We start from the raw sequence: 22,997 nt of genomic DNA, 5'->3' as shown, positions 1-22,997 counted from the left end.
TATCGATGTTCGCACAATGTTAACAGCCGATAGTTATTGGTATGTTAGGCTTAACACCCGATAACTATCGGTAGCCTTTATTATTAAGCCACCCGATATATTATATGCAACCCGATATTAATCGGTATTTTCATTAATCATTTATTTATCATTAATTTATGTTAATCGATATAAATTGAAATGCAAGATTTAGTAATCGATGAACATAAACAAAATATGTAGTATGATTATCAATGAATAGGTTATTTATATGCAAATGTAGAATGGCTATCAAAGAGGAATTAATTGCTTGAAGGTTTTATCATAGTTATCGATATGATAAATGATTGAATGAGAGACTTCTCTCATTCAATCATTTATCTTACCGAAGCTATCATGCATTAACACTCCCTCTTAGCTAGGTAAGATGGATGTAGACAATATATTCAAGCATCACAATTCAATTGATAGTTAGCATTTTAGACATTCTTAGGAAATCATACCACCTAATCATATGATATGAAGTATCACCTAAACATGTGATACTGAAGTCCATCACATCAATCTTGTGATTGACAGGATATCACCTAGGCATGGGATATCAGTATTGTCTACACACGCAATACTTAAGGATAATCATATAAGAAAGATTAATTTCTCATCTTATCCAAGTTGTGATATGTGCACTAACATTTTATACAAATGTTTTATCACAACACAATCATGGCACATCCATGACACACCAGAGATCCAATATGATAACTAGTTTGGACATTATAAGATCGTTACTTTATAATGTCCCCATACAAGTGTTCACTATCTTGAGAGATTGTCACCTCTTAGATATGAACCTAGGGGATAGAATCCAAAAATTGTCCTATCATGACAAAGAGGTTTACACATTAAACATCTTATAGGTATGCAAATATAGATTACAAAGCAAATTACCTTTCTATCATACCTAAACCCTTTCTGAAGTGATCAACCTTCACTCTGGAAAGAGGTTTGGTCAGAATGTCTGCAGTTTGATCTCCTGTACAAACATATTCCAGTTGGATTGCATTCCTATCTACCATATCTCGCACATAGTGGTATGGAATTTCAATATGCTTGGATCTGTCATGAAACACTGGGTTTACTGAAAGTTTTATGCAGCTCTGGTTGTCACAATGTATAACAGTGGGGTTTCATAGGTTCTCCAAACAACCCCACAAGCAACTTCCTAAGCCATACTGCCTCTCGGGCAGCCATAGAAGCTGCAATGTATTCTGCCTTAGTGGAGCTTTGAGCTACAGAAGACTGCTTCCTACTGATCCAAGATATCATAGTTGAACCTAGACTGAAGCAACACCTTGAAGTGCTTTTCCTGTCTGTCACACTTCCAGCCCAATCTGAATCTGTAAATCCGTGTAGGTCTATATCAACTTTCTCATATTTGAAACCAAGGTTTAGGGTACCTTGTAGGTATCTCATAATGTGTTTTACTGCAACCAGGTGTATCTCCTTCGGTTCACACATAAACTGACTTAGAGCATTAATTGCATAACAAATATCTGGTCTTGTATTTACCAGGTACATCAGGGACCCAATCATCTGTCTGTATTGAGTAGGATCAGTGGATTGTGACTCTGTTGCTGCTTCTTTAAGTTTATGTAAGTTGGTTTCCATAGGAGAGGTCATGGGTCTACAGTTTAGCATTCCAAATCTCTTCAAAATATCCAAAGTGTACTTTCCTTGGTTTAGTATAATGTTGTCAGAATTCTGCCATACTTCCAATCCTAGGAAGTAATGAAGGAGTCCTAAGTCCTTCGTATCAAATTCTTTGGATAGATCATTCTTGCATTGATCTATAAGGTGATTATTTCCTGTGATTAATAAGTCATCAACATATAAAATCAATATTAGCATATCACCTTTATTTCTTTTGTAGTAGAGATTAGGATCTGCATCATTTTTGGAGAAGCTTAGTCCTGAGAGATAGGTGTCAATTCTTTCATACCAGGCCCTGGGAGCTTGTTTGAGCCCATAGAGAGCTTTCTTGAGTCTACACACATGAGACTCTGCATCATGAATTTCAAAACCTTTAGGTTGCTCTAGGTAGACTTCTTCTGAGATCTCACCATTTAGAAAAGTTGTCTTAACATCCATTTGGTGTACCTTCTACCCCTTTGTTGCTGCAATGGCTAATACAACTCTTATTGATGTATATCTGGCAACATGGGCAAAAGTTTCTTCATAATCTATTCCTTCCCTTTGTGAGAAGCCTCCAGCTACAAATCTGGCCTTGTGTTTTTCAATACTGCCGTCTGCAGCATGTTTGATCTTGAAAAGCCATTTAGATGAAACCACAGATTTCTTGGTTGGCCTAGGAACAATCTCCCAAACATTATTTTTCATAATGGACTGATACTCTTCAGACATAACATCCTTCCATACTTGATGTTCAAGTGCATCTGATACATTGTTTGGTTCAGCTTTAGAGAGATCATTCATAAGGGCAACATAGCTAGTGAATTTATTAGGCCTTTTGCTTTCTCTGAAGGTTCCTAAGGGAGCAACAAATTTCCGAGCTTCTTCTACAATTTTGGTGGCCCATAGTGGTCTTTTCTTGAGGTTTTCTCTAGGTGGACTTTGAGTTTCACTCATAGTTTTCTCAGGACTCTCCCTTTGAAGCTCAGGAGTAGGATCTCTATCTAAGCTAGGGTTGGGGATATAGACTTCAGGATCTAGAGAGCTTTGGGCTCTTTTGAAGGCTAAGTTTTCTTCAAAATCACATCCCTACTTAGTTCAATATTCTTTTGACCAGGTATATATATCCTATAGGCTTTGGAGGTTTCACTATATCCTACAAAGATTCCCCTTTTTCCAGAAGGTTCTAATTTTAATTTTTTCTCCTTAGGTACATGAATATAGATAGGGCATCCAAAAATCCTAAGGTGGCTTATATCCGGTTTTGTTTTAGTAAAGACTTCCTCAGGGGTCTTATCTTCAAGATGAGAGTGAAGACATCTGTTTTGAATATATACAGCAGTGCTAGTTGCTTCTGCCCAAAGATTGATATTTAGATTCTGATCAAGAATCATAGCTTTGGCAGCTTCAATGATTGTCCTATTTTTTCTTTCTGCTATCCCATTTTGTTGAGGGTTGTAGGGTATTGTTAACTCCCTCTTAATCCCTGAATTTTTACAAAACTCTTTAAATAATTCTGATGTGTATTCCCCCCCATTATCAGTTCTTAGGGTTTTAATTTTGTTTCCTAAGTAATTTTCTGTTAGTGATTTGAATTCTTTAAACCTGTTAAGGATCTCTTCTGATTCTTTACATTTCAGAAAGTAGATCCAGGTTTTCTTAGAGTAGTCATCAATAAATATTACATAATATAGAAATCCCCCTAATGAATTTACAGACATAGGTCCACATACATCAGAATGAACTAACTCTAAGATTTTACTTGTTTTCCTAGTACTACTTTGAAAAGCACCCTTAGTATTTTTACCTAGGGCACATCCTGTGCATGCCCCTGAATGATATTGCTTTAGCTTAGGTAGACCTGTGACAAGGTCTCCCATTGATGATAAAGCTCTAAAATTTAGGTGGCCTAGTCTTCTATGCCAGATTTCATTGGCATCTGTAGTTTCATGAATTAGGGCTAAGTTGGGCTTTGTGCATAGCTCATACAAGTAGCCTTGTCTTTGACCAATTGTTTTAGCTTTCTTGATGGATGAGTTCTTTGGCCAAGCCAACACTTTGTTGTCCATGAAGGTTACTCTGTATCCATTGTCCTCTAGTGCTGATATTGAGACAAGATTCCTCTTAATGCCTGGAACATATAGCACTCCTCTAAGTTGTAATGATACACTTGACTTTAGTTTGATGGTGCAGTTTCCAATTCCTTTGACAGGGTGTGTAGAGTCATCTCCGATGGGTACCTCCTCATCATTCTCCTCTTTCATGGAGTCTAGTACTTCTCTGAATCCTGTGATGTGTTTGGATGAGCCACTGTCGATCACCCAGGAGTTCACTTTGTTTGATGCTTGATTTGTGAGTGTTGAATAGAGCACATACTTCTCGGAGTCCTCTTCCTTTTTTGTTTTTCCTGTTTTGGCAAATGTGGCTTGTTTAGCTCTTTCTGGACATTTGGCAACATAGTGCCCAAATTTGTCACATCTATAACACTGAATTTGAGAGAGGTCCTTCTTGAAGGAGTTCTTGCCGTGACGACCTTTTCTCTTTCTGAATTGCTTCTGCTCGCCCCTTTTATTTGAGTTTATATTTAGAACTTGAAGATCTTCATCTATATTCTTTTGTTTGATCCCTTTCTTATTTTGCCTTGATTCCTCTTGGAGACAGTCACCCTTTAGCCTATCGAATTTTGGAAAGTTATCCCTTGCACTGATGCCTTGGACGAACGTTTCCCAGATACTAGGCAACCCATCTAAAGCAATGAGGGTTAATTCTTTGCTTTGGATCTCATATCCAAGGGTTGCCAGTTCATCCCTTAAGGTAGATATTCGCATGAAGTAGGCATTGACTGATTCTCTTTTTATCATGGCTATATGATTTATCTCTCTTTTTAGAGCCAAGGTTCTACTAGCATTGGATATCTCAAAAGAGTCTTCAAGTGCTTTGAACATGTTGAAGGCTGTTTCGTGTTTTTTTATAATGGGCATAATATTGTTCCTTACCCCATCAACTATGATTTTGATAGCCTTATCATTTCCTTCTCCCCAAATTGCTTGATCAGGTTCAGTCTCGGGTTCTTTAATTTCAGTCTTTACAAATGATTCAACTTTGTTTTCTTTTAGAATCATTTGAATTCTGAATTTCCATGTGGAAAAGTTGTCACCCCCTGCGAGTCTGTCTTCAAATCTGATAGCACTAGCCATTGATAGGATTGTGATGTTGAATATATACTTGATTTGAATTTTACGTAAAAATGAACAACCTCAAGTTCGATTTAACTATAGCTTTGATACCATGTTGAGACATGGACCAGCTAGGACTTGAACCTAGGACCTTCCATAGGCTGCTGGAGTGCTCTACCACTGAGCTACTGGCCCCTCTTGGACTAGTCCATCGTCGGTCCGGGTGTGGCTTATTTCCAACACCAACAATAACACTTGGTCAAAGTTGTTCAACCACTCTACTTGAAACATGTAGTGGTCTTATTGCACAACATCCAAACACTATTTGTGGTCTTCTTGCATTACTCCCAATGAAACATATTTGGATCTGGTACTAATAAACATCTCCAACAACATCACCATGCTCTTGGATAGAACCTCATATATTTCAAGATTGCTTCAAGTGCATTGACACTATTAAACACATTTATAGTGTTTTACCTACAATTTTGTGGTTGTGAATTCTTCTCCAAAATACTTGTGGTTAACATAACTAGTGGACTAAGACAAGCCCTCATACTGCACTGTAATGTGTGGAACTCATTACAACCTACCACATAGATAATCAATATTGTTTTGCTAGTCATCAAATAAACTTTGTTAAGGAATTCTTAGGTGAATGGCACACCTTTGTTCCGACATTCTCTCACTTGATATCTACTGTAGGAGAGAGTGTAGTGAACAATGCAAGCGGTTAATCTCATGCATAAAAATGGAATATAAATCCGTTGCAAAAACTTAGTACCCATTGACTTAGTCAAAGAATGAACATTATTTACCTAAATTGGTTTTTGTTTGCCCATGTACAACTAGTTGATCTATGCATTTTTTCGTTCATTGTGGGAGTTTAGAATTCGGGGCATTAACATCGTAGGCTTTGAAGTGGGTTGTGGAAGATGAGAAATATATTCTAAGCTACTTAACCTCAACTATTAAGGTTGCCTTGATTTCACCTTGGCAACTTTCACAAACAACCCTTTGTGTTGGAGTGCATGTCTCAACTTTTATGCTTGCATATACAGCATTTTTCCTTTTCAAGTGTGCCACTCTTCATTTTCACATGCTTTAGTCTATACTTGTCACATCCTATGCTTTGATACACTTCAAAGCTCTAGCATGTATGGTTTTTGTAAAATTTTAGTGTATTATTTAATGCCTTTATGGAGGCACATTGGAATTTCTTGTATGCACTTGTCTTCATTATGGCTCATGTTGATCCTTTATAAGTGAAAACTGTTGAAGATTTGACATTGATGTCATGGTTGAAGATTATGCTAGCCAATCATGTTGAAGATACATATAAATATATGTATAATTAAACCAAAAATCAGTGTACTTTATTGAACGAATAACAAGCCTTTTATAGGCAATTACAAGATGATTGTCCAAATTGGGACTAATTGTTAAATTGACTCTGAAAATAGAAACTCCCAGTGCTATCACAAAGTCTCTAAATATATAACAATCAACTAAAGAAATCTTTAAAAATATAACCAAATGACCATTATTAAACACAGCTAAAAAAATAACAATTAAATATTGTAATACCCTCCCTTAATGGTCATTCTATCAACTACCCAACCAATGACAAAATCTGCTAATCAAAAAGCATATAAGACGGACTCCTCTTCAGGACGCTCTGCGACATGAGATTGCTCCTACTCTTGAGACCCTCCTTGGTTGGACTTCTGATCAACCAATCTCTTTTTGCAGAACCTTTGGATATGTCCAGGTCCACCACAATAGTGACACGTGATTTTCTTCTTGAACCCCTCCTCAGGTGTGCGTTGTCCTTTCAGCTGAGTGGACTCACCTTTGCCTTTGTCCTTGGCAGTAAACGCCTGTTCCACACTAGTCATGTCAATGTTGCTACCAAACTGCTACTCCACCTATCTTGCTGCTATAGCTTATTGCACAATTCATCAAACTTCAAGTCAAAATTAGTGGAGGTAATGTTGAGCGTCTCAATAAAGTGTTCATAGGATCTGGGTAGGCTCTTCAGTGTAATCACAACCATATCCTCTTCCTCCATCGTGCGACCAATAGCCTCCAACTGGTCATGAATTTCTTTGATCTTTGTAAGATGTTCCTGTAATGACATCTTCTCATCCATCATAACTGAGAACATGTTCTTTAGAAAGAACGCTTGGCTCTTGTCGGATGTCTCATGAAGATTCTTCAAGTGATCCCAAATCTCATTAGCTTTCTTGCCTGATGGCACTTTTGGAAGCATCTCATCGGTGACTGATATCTTCAGCAACATAACCGCTTATTGATTACGCTCATCAAACTTGGTCTAGTCATCGCCCGTTGTTGCAGGACGAGTTTCTTTACCTAGAACAATCTGGTCAAGGCACCGGTACTAAAAAATAGAAGGCATCCGCTGCTTCTAGGTTTTATAGTTCTTGCTGTTGAAGCGCTGACTACCTTCCAACATGATGTTGGTCAACGACGCCATGCCTCCCGTGTTTTTATGCACGAAAAATGAGGCAAACTCGAGTTAAAAGAGGCTGATTTTTCTGTCAAAAACCAGGCAAAAACCTTTAGCAATAGCTGGTACAAGCTTCAAAAAATCTGATTTTCAAGCCAAAATCAGTCAAACTAGTTTGGCATGAATCCCAAGACAAACTGCTCAGAATACAAAACTTTGTTTTTGAGGAAAACTGGTAAAACCCTTGACGCAGCTCTCTGCACAAACCCAAAATCCTAGGCACTGGTCAGAAACAAAAAAACTTAAGTGCAGACCCGCGGATTCAGAACTGCAATACAGACTCGTGGGTAAAAACAGATGTGGGTGTGGGTGGGAATAACAATGTTGTGCAGAGGAAAAACTGTGACCAAGTAATCGCGAGATTGAAAAAAAATTGACACAAAAATCACTCACTATCTGCAGAAGAAAACGTGTCAAAAAATGTCGCAAAAATTGCTCAGAACCCAGGCAAACCAGGGTGCAAAACTTTGTGGGTCAGAAAAACCGTTGCGCAGCAAACACAGAGAATCTGACGCGCAGAAAAATTGTGCCCATAGAAACATAGAGACGTTGCGCAGGTTTGAGGAGCTGACGAAAAAAAATGCGTTGTGATTTTTTAAAAACCATGAAACCTTTAGACAAAGCCTGCAAAAAATCCTATGCAGGTAAGACAAATCCACAAAAAAACTTTCTCGAAAACTTCGAACCAGGAACACCACGAATCTGAAATTCGTGAATTACAAAAATAAAATCTGCCCACGAATTTGTTGAGCAAAAAAATGCGACCCAGAAAAAAATACGATCACAACCCTTCGAAAATTTCTGCTCTGATTTTTTCATAAAAAAATAATTTTTTTTTATGGAAATAAACTCTAGGTAGCTAGGGCACGATTTTTTTTTTAAAAGCTCGTCACCCGCTCTGATACCATGAAACCAAAAATCAGCGTACTTTATTGAACGAATAACAAGCCTTTTATAGGCAATTACAAGGCGGTTGTCCAAATTGGGACTAACCGTTAAACTGATTCTAAAAATAGAAACTCCCAATTCTATCACAAAGTCTCTAAAAATATAACAACCAACTAAAGCACTCTCTAAAAATATAACTGAATGACCATTAATAAACATACACAGCTAAAAAATTAACAATTAAATATTCTAATTTAAGAGGTCGATGACTACTAAAAAAAACAGAGTTTATTTTATTCAAAAGAGATTCTCGTTATCATTGAAAGTGGCAATTTTATGAGAAGCTTAATTAAATATAGACAACAGAGCAGTAACTTTATTAGAAGTTTCATTAAATATAATAGAGCAGCGAACTTAACACAGCAATTAAAGACAACGGAGCAGCGATGGAAAAGAATAAGACAGATGAAAGTTATAATGCACAGCAATTTTTATAAGTAACAGTCCATAAAAGGAGAAGCAATGAAAGTGATTGTATGTGCAGTGTTTTGTAATCATAAAATATGATTACTAAAACAGCAATTAAGAAAAGGTTGTGATACATTTTCTCAAAAGGCAGCGATTCATATTAAGGTGGCCCCTATAATTAAAAACTAGCAATTCAAACTAGAAGCTTATTAACAAAGGGACACCTCTCTTGGATAAGAATGAGTCTTTGAAAAGAGTTTGCACCCTTCATGAAAGGGTATGTAGAAGGTATAAAACCACTATGGGAAAGTTGAATGAAGTGTGTGTGAGCCTGAAAGAGAAATAAATACATCAAATATACCAGCAGATAAAGGTCAATTCCTAATGAGATTTCTCCCAGAATTTATGAAGGAATTGTGAGGAATATTAGAGCAAAGTTTAAGAAGATTATTTGCAGATTATATAAGGAGATTGAGACAAATTTTATGGAAGATTTATAATAAGATTTGTAGTGAGATTATAATCAGTTTATGGGAGATTTGTGATCAGCATAATAGCAGACTGGAGAAGAGAGTAAAAGAAAAATTTGCGAAGAGAAATTGAATGAGGGGTTGGTGCTTCTAGTGGGCTGGTGCTCACAAAGTGAATGAGGGGTTCGTGCCTCTAGTACGTTGGTGCCTACAGAATTTGTAAAAGGAAGATTAATAAAAGCAATATTTTCTGCCGTGGTTTTCTCCTCCAAAGGTTTCCACATAAATTGTGTTGTTGTTTGATTTTACATGTGTTAATTTTGATTAAATCTCAAAGTGATAAATAAGTTTTAAAAGAAAAAAAATATTGTTAAACTGATTCAACCTCCCCTCAGTATAATCATGTGCTCATCAAAAACAACTTTTTTGATTAGTTTTCTTTGTACAGGTGTGTCAATACTCTCTTGTTTGCACCATTGGTTTGGAGGTGCCTTTTATAATTCATAATTTCTTCTTTATGAGGTGTGCACCATTACTTCAATTTTAAAAAAAATTCTTTTTCCCTTCCTGAGACATGCACTAAAACATTTTTACACACCAACACTCTAAAGTCTAAATTGTCACCAAAGTGTCCCTGAACTGCTTAATCTTTAATTCCTCTTCATAGTGGCACCCTTCTTTACAAGCACACATCTTCAAAATTGTTTCTGTAATTTTTCTTGATCTCCATCCATGAATCTTGAAAATGCCTTGCTCTTTTGGTAAGGTGCTGTCTATTTTCATGATCCTGTGGGGTTAGAAAAAAAGAACTAAACAACTTGATTCTAAAACATATTAGGGGTAGACAAATAATAGGCTTTAGTTTATGATTTTGGCAAAATACAAAAAATTGGTCACAACAATTGGCTCTGTCTGAGGATCATGGCATATAGTTGCAGCAATGAAGAATTATATAATCTTTGGTTTGTATAGTAAATTAGTTCTTTATCAGCTGAGTAATAGAGTCAGTCTTTTCCTACATCACTTATAGATGAGACTTTGGATTTACTTAACCAAGCACAACATTACACAATACATAAAAAGAAAAAACAATACAACATAAAAGAGATGCAAACCTTAACTGAAGATATATACGGAGAAACCCTCATGAGAAAAAACTCCATACCCAAAGAGATTTAAAGCTTGTATTAACCCTTTAAAGAGTTACAGCAATGCAACTTCTCCCTTTGAATTCTTGTAGCACCTCATTACTACAATAACCTGCAAAACAACTTGTGTTACCTCTTTCTCCAAGCTCCATTTTATAGCCTAAACTAATACAAAAAACCTAAGTTACTGGATTCTTCCTTTAAGGGTCTTGGTCCCATTCCCAACTAGGTCAGGCTTTGGAGTGGCTTGGGAGTGGACAAGGTGTGTCTTTGCTACCCTGACTTTCCTGTAGGCATACCCACATGGAACTTGAGTGATAGGGATGGTCCTTGTCTACTTTTAAGTGCTCCCATAGGTAGATAAAAAATTCAAAATGCTTAAAAACAAATTTAAAAAGCTTTGTTTTTAAACATTAAAACATAAATAAAGCCCTAAAAGGCAATTAAAACCTAAAATGCACCCCTTATGTTTGTTGTTTCACAAACACAACCCTATTTCACACAAACTCATTCTTATGACATTTTTGCATTTTGAAAGATGGCTAGTTTTTTTCGGAAGAGAACAATCACAAAGTGTCAAGGGGACAAATATAGCTTGCACAAAGGAGATTTATTCATCTAATATATTACCTATTGTAGAGCTTGCTATTGTTAATGTAATAATGACGAGACTCTTACACGTGATTACATAGTGGGAGTGGCATTTCATTTGCTTGTGGTTCAAATGATGTTGAACCAAGTGATGACTTTGACCTAGATGCTTTTGATGAAGGTTGAAGACCAATATACAAATTTTGTAATTATAATGGTTTTTATTTGAATAGTCCTAGACATATATGATGTTTTTATTTGAATAGTCCTAGACATATATGAATAGTCTACATGCAAAAGATACCTCATGATATTTGTTTGGGAGTTACAAGCATCTTATTAGAAGCTTCAAGACTTTTTTCATGAACTCAGGCATTCAACTTCATTAGAGGACAAAACCAGCCCATTAGAAGACAAAATATAACAACTCGTTAAGTCCAAATAACAGCTACCAGCTTCTCACACATACACATAACCAAAGATGCTTTTGTACCAATGTCATAGATGCTTCTTACACCTCTTACAACACCATAAATAGTTATATTCCCTTCCACTTCATGCCAAGTGTCCATAGATATTGTCATAAGCCAAATTAAGCTTCCCTACACAATGCCACCTAGCAAAGAATATTCCAAATGCCTTTGAAAAAAATATTTAATTACAAAAAATTGTTTCTCTTCATGTGGAGCATCCAAGTTCACTTTCTGATTGTTGGAGACTTGGAGTCAAGTGGAGTAATAACTGTATTAAAATTAAGATACGTAGTCCTAGGATTGCAAGGCTAATAACACCAATCCTTTACACAAATGCAGTGAGACCAAATTGATGTCTACTATATTGGTATTTTCTTAGTAGAAGGCAATGTTCATTCATCATGATGACAAAATAAGGTTGTGAGGTTCACCATGTTTTCATGTCCTTGAGGAATTGAAGAAAAAGCCCATATGCCCATCCATTGCTATTTGGAAGTAAGGGGTTGTTATGCCAATTTTGGTCCAGGTTATTGCTTATTCATTGAACCCAAAGGCAGCAAGAATCCAATTGAATCTGTTAAAAGCTTTTGACATGTCAAGCTTCTAAATTTACCCTGGCCTTATTAAGATTGTAGTGAGCGTAAGATCTCCTCGACAGCAATAACTTTCTTTGTGATTTTACAGCAATAGTGTTGAATTGCTGATAATAAACATGGGAATGGAAAGTGTGCCTAACCTATTACTTAACTGTTCATCAATCTTAGGTAGACAAAACACGTCTTAGACAGTAACACTAAGCTAAGGACTAGCCACTAAAACATAAATCTAGTAATATGTTTTCCATAGGTACACAACAATATTATGCATATTCATCAGGTATATGTTTGGCATTACTTTTCTTTTTGCTTTGTTGGCTAACTACTGTTAGCCTATCTGTCGTGGAACTAAATTTTAATATGCATTTCAGTCGATGCTTTTATAACAAAACATGGTTTCAGTAATGTTGTTTAACTCATTTATTGATGTATACATTATTCACTCTTGCAGACGAGTTACCCTTGCACTGCAAATATTCGCAAGGGTTGGGTTCTTCGTCAGCTTGGAAAATTGGTCATATTCACAGGAGTCATGGGCTTCATTGTGGAACAAGTATGCTTCTTCATGTTCATAATTCGTCTCTTTATCCTTGGTTATATTTGCTTGCCAGTTTGCACTTACATATAAATTCTTATTGTCTATTGGACTTGCAATGGATTTTCATGCAGTATATGAATCCAACTATAAAGAATTCACAGCATCCTTTCAACGGAAACTTTCTTTATGCTATTGAAAGGGTATTGAAGTTGTCCGTTCCGACTTTATATGTGTGGCTGTGCATGTTTTACTGCTTCTTTCACCTGTGGTATGCTTACAAACAACCACATTTTCTTTGTTCAATTTTATTTATGATAAATTGTTTTTATATTTTCTTATGAATAAGAGTAATTATTCATGTTCCTTTGTCAAGAACTATCAAGGGACAATTGTGAATGGTACCGTTTGTCCTGGCTTATTTTCATTAAAACCTGAGTTGCTGATCTTTTTCATGGCTGCCAGCACGGCTTATGTGCACCAGTATGACTTAGAATCCCATTTTTGGAGTAATGAGGGTTAATTCAGGGACCTTATACACATTGTTTGCATGAAAGTTCATAAAATAATAGCAGGGATGACAATTATAAAAGTTTTTTTTCAATTTATAAATCTTGGCCATCACTGGGGTGCAGGGCTATAAGGGACAGAAACTGGGGCCCTGAATCCTTGCTCATGTTCAACAATCAACATTGACATGCTTCAAAGGTCTCATTGAATTGTTGTGGCAGCCACCTCAATGCTAAGAGGGATTTGAATTTGAGTGTCCTTTGTGAGAATTCCCTGTTTAACTTTCACATTACAACTACAAAATTAAGGGCACACATTGAAGTTGAACTTACTGTGTATGTCATTAATGTTTCTTAAATAATATATTTTTTTTCCTTAGAGACTGACTTCGCTGTTAAAGGCTAATGGTTCAGTCTATATTTCCTCATAGAGAGCAACTCTAGACATAATGCTGCACAGAGAAATCCCTTTCCTTCTATTATGCTACCAGAAAACTATAGGCAGAGGTAACATCAAACACTTTAATCAACCAGGAATGGAGAAACAGCAAGGACAGACTTGATCTCCCAGTTTATTGTGGGAGAGAGCCACAGGCATCTCCAAATGATCTACTATCAAAAATGGAACTTTTGAAATAATCACTTGAATGCTGTGTTCTTGTAGGCTACTAAATTTTAGTGTTTTAGAAACTTGTTGCATGGTTAAGTTCTAGTTGTTCCTGCCATAAACCTAGATTGATTAGATTGGCTTTCATGAGGATTGAACTAGCACTTTCTATGCTGATGAGTTTTCTGTTTCTGCCATCTTGACTTAAATTACTGTCCAGTAATGGGAAGACAAGTCATTAAACGCCTCAGGTCATGTGCGTAAGTGCATGCCATCCTGTAGTAATCAGCTTACATAATTAATGAATTTTATTTAGGTGATTTATTTATCTTCATTCACATCTTAATGATTATCTGCATTTTAATCAACTTTTTAGTTCAAATTCAGACACAAATTTGCTAACTGTTTTTTCTTGTATTTGTTGGAAACATACTAGGAGCTGCAGATGTTCTGAAATTCTTTTGCTTAATTATCTGCAACTGTGATTTGAATGTTATGAAATTGTTAAATATGACCAAATATCTGTATTTTATTTATATCACATTTTATCTAATATTAGTTTATTAAATGTTTGATGTGATGGTTCATGTGACATCTTTCCCAGGCTTAATATAGTTGCAGAGTTGGTTCGATTTGGGGATCGTGAATTTTACAAAGATTGGTGGAATGCAAAGACTGTGGATGAGGTCAATTGATTTTCCTTGCTGAAGAGACTTTGAAAATAGGCTCTGTGAGCATTTTGTTTGTATTTTCTTACATAAAAAACAGCTACCTGCTATAGCCTAAATCAGATTTAAACCAGCACTTGAGCATTGGACTGATTCCTTTGTTTTATTTGTTTGTGTTGTGTGGGGAACGACATTTTCGCCTTCTGGTCAATTCAGTATTGGAGATTGTGGAATATGGTAATTTTTCCCCTGAGATTTGAGAACATATGAGTAGAAATAAATTGCACTTTGAAATATTTTAATCTGCTTCTTTGCAATGCAATGTTTTCTCTTGTATGTTATTGGTGTTTCATTTTCTTTTCTAATATTGACTTATTATTGGTATGTTGTTATATTTGATAGGCTGTACATTTGATTTAACAAAGTAACAACAGATATGATCTTAAGAAAAAAACATCAAAACTCTGTTTGATAAACACACTAACCACACACAGAATGAACTCCTCCTTTTTGTCACCTTGCTGCAGATGATGTATTTAAATCTCCTAAAAATCTACACCTCCACTAGGATATATAATTTCAGCTTTTTATTTCCTTGAAAATAACTGAAAAATTCTTTCAACATCACTCAGGAAGCAAAGATAATCAATTGTGCTTTAATGCAGGCCATAAAAAAAGAACGCATCTCTTAATTCTCACCCTCAAATACACAAAAGTTTTCAATAGTGTTTATTTAAGCCCAATTAGATGCCAGGCTACGATAAAAATTAAGGCAGCAGTCTTCTTACAATTATATCTTCAACTCATTCCAAAGTGTTGGCAGAAGAATTATCGCAGGAACCAAAATCTTTAAAAGAAACGTCTCTTCCTTTTAAGAGAACTCTCCTTCATTTGCCGCTTGATTCACCTCACAATTTTCTGTGTTATTTTTAGAATACAAAAACTATTTTATACCATCAAGCTACAGCCATAACACCAAAAATGATTTTTCTCACCAGAAAACAAGAAACACGATATATTTAACATCTCAATCTTGTCCACAACCTGAACCAATAATGAAGAGGATTCTGTGCTTCCCCAGAATATAAACTGAAGCTCACTCTTTAAATATCTGCCTTGCACCACAAAGAAGACAAAACTTAAGGTTTTAAAAAAAAACAATGATCCCTCACAACTAACTTCCCTGATGTTCGCACGGAAAAGAAAATTTTAGTCTGTGTTATCTTTTTCTTCTGTATATCCACCAAAACTTGGCCTTCACACATTCATACCAGTAAAACTCCGACACCACATCAACCACTACAAAAACACACTTCTTAAAAAAACGTATTCTTTCAGATTGAAGGCCATGTGTCAAAAATGACATACCCTGTACCCCCATCATAAGAAAAATCTGTCAAAAAGAATTTCTCAACACCTGTTGAAGGCTTTTTCAGAATATTTAATGCCTCTAACTGCTCAACTCATAAACATTTTTGTCATGTCTGTAATTTTTTAAAAACAACCTCCACTACGCATGAAAAATAATTGATTGAAGGGGTGCAGAAAACAGTTACACAAGGGAAACATATAAAGTCCAAAGAAATCGACTCTTTGGAATATTCAAAGCTGTGATGGCAATCTGACTAAGCAGCTGACATAGACACACAACCAGCTTAAGTAAACAGCCAACCAGCAGAAGCACACAGCCAAGTGTTGAAGTTATAGCTGTGATAGACATCCAAGATGCTCTTATTTATCTTGTGGATTCAGTTACCTTTATTTATCCTGCTTCGGTTCATTGGCTTCTGTTTTCTTTTCATGTTCTGTCGGTGAAGATGTCTTTGTGGCTGTCGGTGACTTTTCATGTCTATGTGGCTGTTGGTGAAGTTGTAGCTGCGATAGACAGCCAATTGTTGAAGTTATAGCTGTGATAGACATCCAAAATGCAACGTCTCTTATTTATCGTGTGGATTCAGTTACCTTTATTTATCCTGCTTCGGTTCATTGGCTTCCGTTTTCTTTTCATGTTCTGTTGGTGAAGATGTCTTTGTGGCTGTCGGTGACTTTTCATGTCTATGTGGCTGTTGGTGAAGTTGTGGCTGTCGGTGACTTTTCATGTCTATGTGGCTGTCGGTGAAGATGTGGCTGTCGGTGTCTTTTCCTCTTCCTTTGTGGAGTCTCTTCACTTGCAATTCCGATTCTTTATATTTCATCGCCCTTCCATTTTCGTGGCTCTTCTTCTTTTTCGGCAGATGGATAGTTATATATTGCTGGCTTCTCTCGTTTGTCTTGTAGCGAGTTGAGAACATTGTGTATGTAGTCTATCAGATCAGTAATATTATATGTTTTCTGTGTTCAGAGTTTTCAGTCTTACGAAGGTTTATAGAATGTATATGAGATGTATCATTTGACTTCATTGTCATGATTGATTTGTAGAGAATCAAACTCATCTTATTGTGATTGATAGTAATCTGAAACCAACAACAGTTGTATTCATTTTCAGAGATATAATAAAGTTCATTTTTGAGTGGGCTGGGTTTTTCACCCTCAGGTGGAGGGTTTTCCCAGGATAAGCTCTTGTGTTTGTGTTGTTTATAAGTTTAGTTTTCTGCTTTCTATTTATTCTGTTTCAAATTTAACACCAAGTAGCTCAACTAGGCAGCTATTCAGCTCAAGCAAGCAAGCAACCAGCTCAACCAAAATTCAAATCTCTTTTCTGAAACTCATCAACTGACCTTTGACATCAATGACAAAAACTGCAACTTTTTAGGCACTTAGTCTTAGTGTCAGTTCCCTCTTTGCTTTTGTGTAAAGTTTTCTCGATTTCAGTGCCTTGGTGAGTTTTCTGAGGTGATGGGAACAATATATTATATTTTTCACTGGAGTGACCAAAAAGTGACTTTAATCTATAACTAAGTGTTAAATGTTTTATAAAGTATGCCTCAAAGTGGACGCTTAGGCAAGTGTGCCGGGGCGGGGAGGGGGAACTTAAAGTGATTTCAAAAATTGTATTGAGGGTCTTTGAGGGAAATATAATATTTTAAATTTGAAGTTGCTCTAATTTTTCCTTCCAACCCAATAAATTGGAGTTTGGGCTCTCTTTCATTCATTCTGCTTGTGCACACATAACAAAATGTTGTTTGAAAGAGACTGTGGAATTCTTCTGAAGATTGTTGAGGATGAAAACCCTCTATAGTTGCTTTGATTTTGGTGGTACAATATCCTCCCCTAGTTGATTATTGCTTTCAGTTTGAGTTTTTCAATGATTTTGGCTTGATGTTTGGAGACAAGGGTTTAAAGATGAGATTTATGAAGTATTTTGATGTGGGTTTTCAGTTTTAGGTGTCTTTAGATCCTTTTTGGAGTGTTGTTTGAGTCTTAAGTGTTTTTGTAATGTTCCCAATTTTTAAGTGACATTAATTAAATTGATTTTTATTAAGTTGTCAAAAAATAATTAAAATATTCCAAACGATGACTTAATATTAATTAATTTAATTGATTAATAAAGTAATATTATAATGTCACTTTATTAAATATATTTTCCTCCAGCAAGTCAGCCTATTTTCTAGATACTTCTTGGAGATCTATATAAGGGGTTCCCTGTGATGTATTGGACATGCTTTGGATTTGATTTGATGTTTATGATTTTTGGAGACAAAATTTTTCAGTAGTTGACAAAAGGGTTCGATGAAAGCCTGACCCTTCCTAGGAGTGGATTCACGACAGAGTTCATAGCTGAGCCAAATCTATAAAGTCTCCTATGGAGACAAAATTGTAGATAAGTTCCAGTAATAAAGATACTTCTTGTGTTGAGGTATTTATATCTGCATAGGTTTGGAAATAAATAAAAGTTTGATTTTATAAGCTACAAATTTTAATTATTTGGGTCGGAGCTATCACAAAGGATTGGCAAATATTATAAAATCAATAGTTTTCATATTGCCGTGGAGACAATAACCTAAAGGCGTTGATGTGTTGGTCGACGGTGAAATTAGTAATTCCGTGAGAGCATTATTATATCAAAGGTTCCTAATTTATATGGAAGCATAGTAAAGTGGTATTAGAGGAGCTATTATTATCGGCCGTGGATTCTAATGATATTATTAACCGTGGGTTTTAATTATTGGGGAAGAGGCAATTACAAGGATTGGTTGATTGATATTGCGGTCAAGATTAATTAAGACCATCAAATATTATTTGCTAAAGTTGGGGAATATAATAAATAATATTGGAGGCCAAAAGATATTCTATTGATGTTTATTTTATTCGGAAGCTTTCTCATTGCTGTGAATGTTTATGGGAGTTGGATTTCTTCCTTAGCACAAGCGTGGTTCTTGAGTTTGGTATTTTCTCTTTAGTGGTTGGTTGTAGAAGTATATCGGGTGTTATGAACAGGAAAAGGGTTCTCTATATTTGATAGTCTGAAGATAGAATTGGAGTCAGATTAGAATTGCAGGAAAGGGAGTCTTAGAAATCTCTGCATGTCATAAGGCTATGGGTGCTTGTGCCTTGGAATGTAAGCAAAAATATCGTTCCAGTTCAAAGTCTACTTGGGGATGCAATTCTATAGAAGGGGAAGCATATGTTAATGTTTCCATTGCTCATTGTATGAAATGTTGGAGCTGATGAAAAAGATTATGCGTGTTGGCATTTTTTGATTGTTTAAAACTTTAATGGACTGATGAATGTGGAGTAGTGAATGTATTTTGAAAATTAATATAGAGTTGTTCACTGTGTTTTAGCATTTAATCCAACCTAGTATTATAAATCTTCTTTTCTTTTTAGCATTGGAAAATTTTATTTAAACTCTTCCGTTATACAAGTGGGTATGTTTCAGTTTTGGAGACCTTTCCTAGTGTTGGCTGTCCCATTCCAGGTACACAAAGAATCACATTTCTATTCATAACTTTGAAGATAAGTGTTTACTCCAGAAGGGAACTTGCTTGATTATGTAGCGTGAACAAAATACAGAAACAAAAACATACCAATTAATAATACTCAACACAACATATGGTAGGAAGATATATTCTTTATTATCAAGTGTAATTTGTACAATCATATAGATTTCCTGATACAACAATGAGAGTATATATAGTGTCTGATGGTTGTTTATGCTAACAGTCGGCAACTGCCATAACTTCTCGGGAACAACTAATTACACTGCCAAGTATACTAACAGAACATTATTTATTATTAAGGCAATTTTGCCGACTAGATCAACCCCCCCAAAAAAGCAGTCTTCAAAACGACAAAAACAAATTGGGCGTGGAAAGTCGCTCACAAAACTGCTGCACTTGCTTTATGCAAAGCTGCAAATCACGTTGTGCCACCAACTCGTGTTCCCGTGACTTCTTGACCATGTGCATTGCTTCCTTCTAGTTCTTGTACTTTTCCACTTCCTGAGCCATGGCTTCTTGATGCACCTCCAACTCTGCCTACTGGGCATCCTTTCCCTCCACAACAGTTTGCTGGTGCTCTAGCTGATCCTCCAAGGACACACTACGCTATTGCTCAATAGTGGTGAGTTGTGCTTGCTACATAATATGCTCCTGCACAAGCCCCATATGAGCCACAAACTCCTTTCTTGTTGCCTCCTGAGCAACCTCTGCCTGCACAAGTGCCTCGTCCCTCACTATCTCCACTTCCTCCAGGGAAGCATGTGCTCACTTCATCCGAAAGAAGAATCCTTGAAGCAAGTCTCAATGCCATGGAGTGCAGATAATATACGACCATGCTTTCCTATTGTCGTGCGCCTAACTGGATGCTAGGTGTTTGTCTTGGAGGTCTTTATGGCAGGCCATCCACGGGATGTGAGGCAACTAGCAAACTCCCTCTCGCACCCTTGCTGCATAAAACTCAAAATCTTTTGTGCCTCATTGGCCACTAGGGGTGTATGGCCCACATCCAACTGTCATGACATCTATGCCACCTCGTGGGCTACCAAGGCAATGTCCTCTAATTGAGCTAAGTACTGTTGCACTGTTCCTATGACTTCGATGTGGTCAGGGTTAGAAACCTGGATATGACTTCGATATGGTCAAGTTTAGAAACCTAGATGGTGAGGTCTTGTGTCTCATCCTTGCTGGAGCCTTTTGCACCCTCTTCGTCTACACCCCATTCATCTAGTACCTTGCCCTTTGCCTTGACTGCATGAGAACCAATGGCAATCTCTAGGGTAGTGTGGCCACTCGTCTCTTCCACCTGTACTGTCTCTATGGAGTCAACAATGTGGATTGTATGTTCCATCCCCCCTTGGGCTCTTTGTTCTTCACCTACTTCATGCTCTTTCCATGCACCTTCTCGTTGTGCCATTTCCCCTCTCGCAAGACTTCCAAGTCCTTCAAAAATCTGGGTGATGGTGGGGGAGGGGTGACAAGTGTCTCCTCATGCTGGTTGAGCTAGTCATCAACCCCTACATCTACTTCTCCTTGCTCGTGCGATGTGGCTACGACATCCATGGCCACTGGAATCTCCAAGTTGGCGGTACTGTTATGTATGGCAATACTAGTAGGTACGGTGTTGGCAGATACATTTGCAAATGTGGCAATGACAACATTGGCATTGGCAAGTGCAACACTAGTGGTACTTCCAGGTGTCGTAGTACTCTTAGGTGTAGTAACACTAATACAGGCAAGTGTGATACTAGTGCTACAGGAAAGTGCACCGTGTAGTGCTATTCTCAGGTGCAATGGTCGGTCGTGTTTTCCACTTGGTTGCCACAATAGCCACTGGTGTGGCTTCGTGCACCCCCTTATGGTATTTTGATTCTCAATGTGCTTGGTTCCACGATGTGTGCTAAGGGCAAGAGCCTAGCTAGCGCAAAAGTGACAACACTGTGCCTCGTGATTGTATTTGACAACTATAGTGGCATGGGACGCGGTGGTGGTAGTGGTCACACAAGTATGGTTCCCTCCTCTGCCATTTCCCCTTCTTCCAAACTTGTACTTCTGCCATTGAAGGAAGTCTTGTCGTTGGACATGACTGTAATGGTTGCCTCCCTGCCACTACTGTTGGCTGGCGGGTTGGGTGATTAGTGCTTCCTTTTCTTCACTTGCGACATGCCTGAAGGGGTCTCCTCTTCTGCTACTTGTGTGCCTAGGCTCACCCAATGGAACACAGTGGTCCACCCTGGCTCTATTTGTTGATCCAACTGCAACTTTCCCCGCTTGTTGGCTAGCACTTAGGTATAGATTGCATCCAAGAACAAGGAAATGGCTTGTTGCTTCATGTAGAAAGCTTTGTGTCAAAGGATCAAGACCCATGAATTTGGTCGAACAAGCCTCGCACCTAGATATATGTTTGCCCTACATTGATGTTGAGCATGTATTCCACCATCCAAAAAGCAATATTAGATGCCTTGCTAGCGCCCATTAAGCGACTCTTCAATAGATCCAATATGCACCTCCACTCTAGATTGGTAAGAAAATGTTTCTTCAAGCCTTTGTGTCCGCCTAAACTTCGTATGCTCTACAATTTGTCTGGTGTCAAATTTTGCCGACATGCCCTCTGGATGTACATTTCTTTCTTTTTTGCATCAATCTTCTTTGGATTGCCTATCAAGTGCCTTGTGGACGAGATGCCCATCACTTCGGTAAAATCTAGAGGTCAATACTAAATGGTAACCTCATAGCCATTATAAGTAATGACCAACTCCCTTCTTACGTGATTGTAATTAACTACCATAGCGTTCAAGTAAGGCTTGAACTCCTTGGAATTGAAGAATGGCAATTGCATGGCCTTGTCAACCGACGTGTTTCAAAGTGCCTTCTTTCGAATATGATCGTCATCTTCAATATTCACCCACCAACTGCTACATTCACTTCCAGTTACGTTTTCCCATGTGATGGAGTTTGTTGTTATGGGCTCGTTACTTCTCTGCTTTTCGCCTGCAATATGTGGTCTGTGTTTTTTCCCTTTCGAACTAGTCGCCATTGCTGTAGGAGTTGGTGAATTGGCTTTGTCTTTCTCATTCTTTTACCTATCGGTTTGTTATTATAACTACTGCTTCTTGTTGCTTGACTAGTGTTGCCCAAACTTGTCCTTACCATTGCTTTGTTTCATCCAGTTTCCGCTTCTTCTCACAACTTCGGCTCGACAAATTCTTTTTCATATGGTCTTGTCTCTGTGTACGACATTCTTCCTTGTGCGTGCGGTGACTCTAAGCTTTCTCATACGGGTTTACTAGCTTTATATGTGTTTTGTTGCCTTGCATACAAACTACTCTTCACTGCACCTGTACATTCCTGTACTTGTCCATATGTTTCATCTACATGTCCTACAACTTTGTACGGTTCTTTTTCATCCCCATACATCTTTAGCTCGCAAGGAATAGTGTCTGCTACACTTCCCAACGTGTACGGTCGTCGTTCATATGGCGTAATATTTATCTCGAACCTGTATGGCTGCCTTGCATACGACACTACATCTCCTGCGTACAACTCACTTTTGTCCTCTTCGTATGACTAACTACTCACGTATGACTCAATATCCCTCTCTGCGTACAGACCGAGAAGATTGCTTACTATGTACAAACTTGAATTGTTCACACGGTGCGGACCTACTCCCTTTACTTCGTACGAACCTGATTTGTCCCCATAGTGTGGATACTTGTCGACGTACAAACTTTTCTCTCCTTCGTACGGTGTGGGGTATTAGTTCGGTTTTGTGTGCCTTCTTATGCCATACGAC

At 37.3% G+C, this 22,997-nt stretch overlaps 1 protein-coding gene and 1 long non-coding RNA gene across 2 annotated transcripts in view; one reads left to right on the top strand and one right to left on the bottom strand.

Annotated features, from left to right (window-relative positions):
* LOC131063050 (diacylglycerol O-acyltransferase 1A) overlaps window positions 1-22,997 on the top strand; it is a 95,143-nt gene that overhangs the window by 37,425 nt on the left and 34,721 nt on the right. Inside the window, exons 8-11 of the mRNA XM_057996827.2 lie at window positions 12,460-12,561; window positions 12,678-12,814; window positions 14,264-14,345; window positions 14,544-14,564. Of these exons, the coding sequence (XP_057852810.1) occupies window positions 12,460-12,561; window positions 12,678-12,814; window positions 14,264-14,345; window positions 14,544-14,564 (342 nt within the window). The remainder of the gene's footprint in view (window positions 1-12,459; window positions 12,562-12,677; window positions 12,815-14,263; window positions 14,346-14,543; window positions 14,565-22,997) is intronic.
* The window catches only part of LOC131063051 (uncharacterized), a 68,087-nt gene continuing 55,355 nt past the window's right edge, over window positions 10,266-22,997 (bottom strand). The window contains exon 3 of the long non-coding RNA XR_009111010.2: window positions 10,266-10,460. This is a non-coding gene — a long non-coding RNA (uncharacterized LOC131063051). The remainder of the gene's footprint in view (window positions 10,461-22,997) is intronic.

Source organism: Cryptomeria japonica, chromosome 1 (assembly GCF_030272615.1).
Source record: "Cryptomeria japonica chromosome 1, Sugi_1.0, whole genome shotgun sequence".
NCBI lineage: Eukaryota > Viridiplantae > Streptophyta > Pinopsida > Cupressales > Cupressaceae > Cryptomeria > Cryptomeria japonica.
The sequence above is the reverse complement of the archived record's forward strand: the minus strand, read 5'-3'. Positions and strand labels throughout refer to the sequence as shown.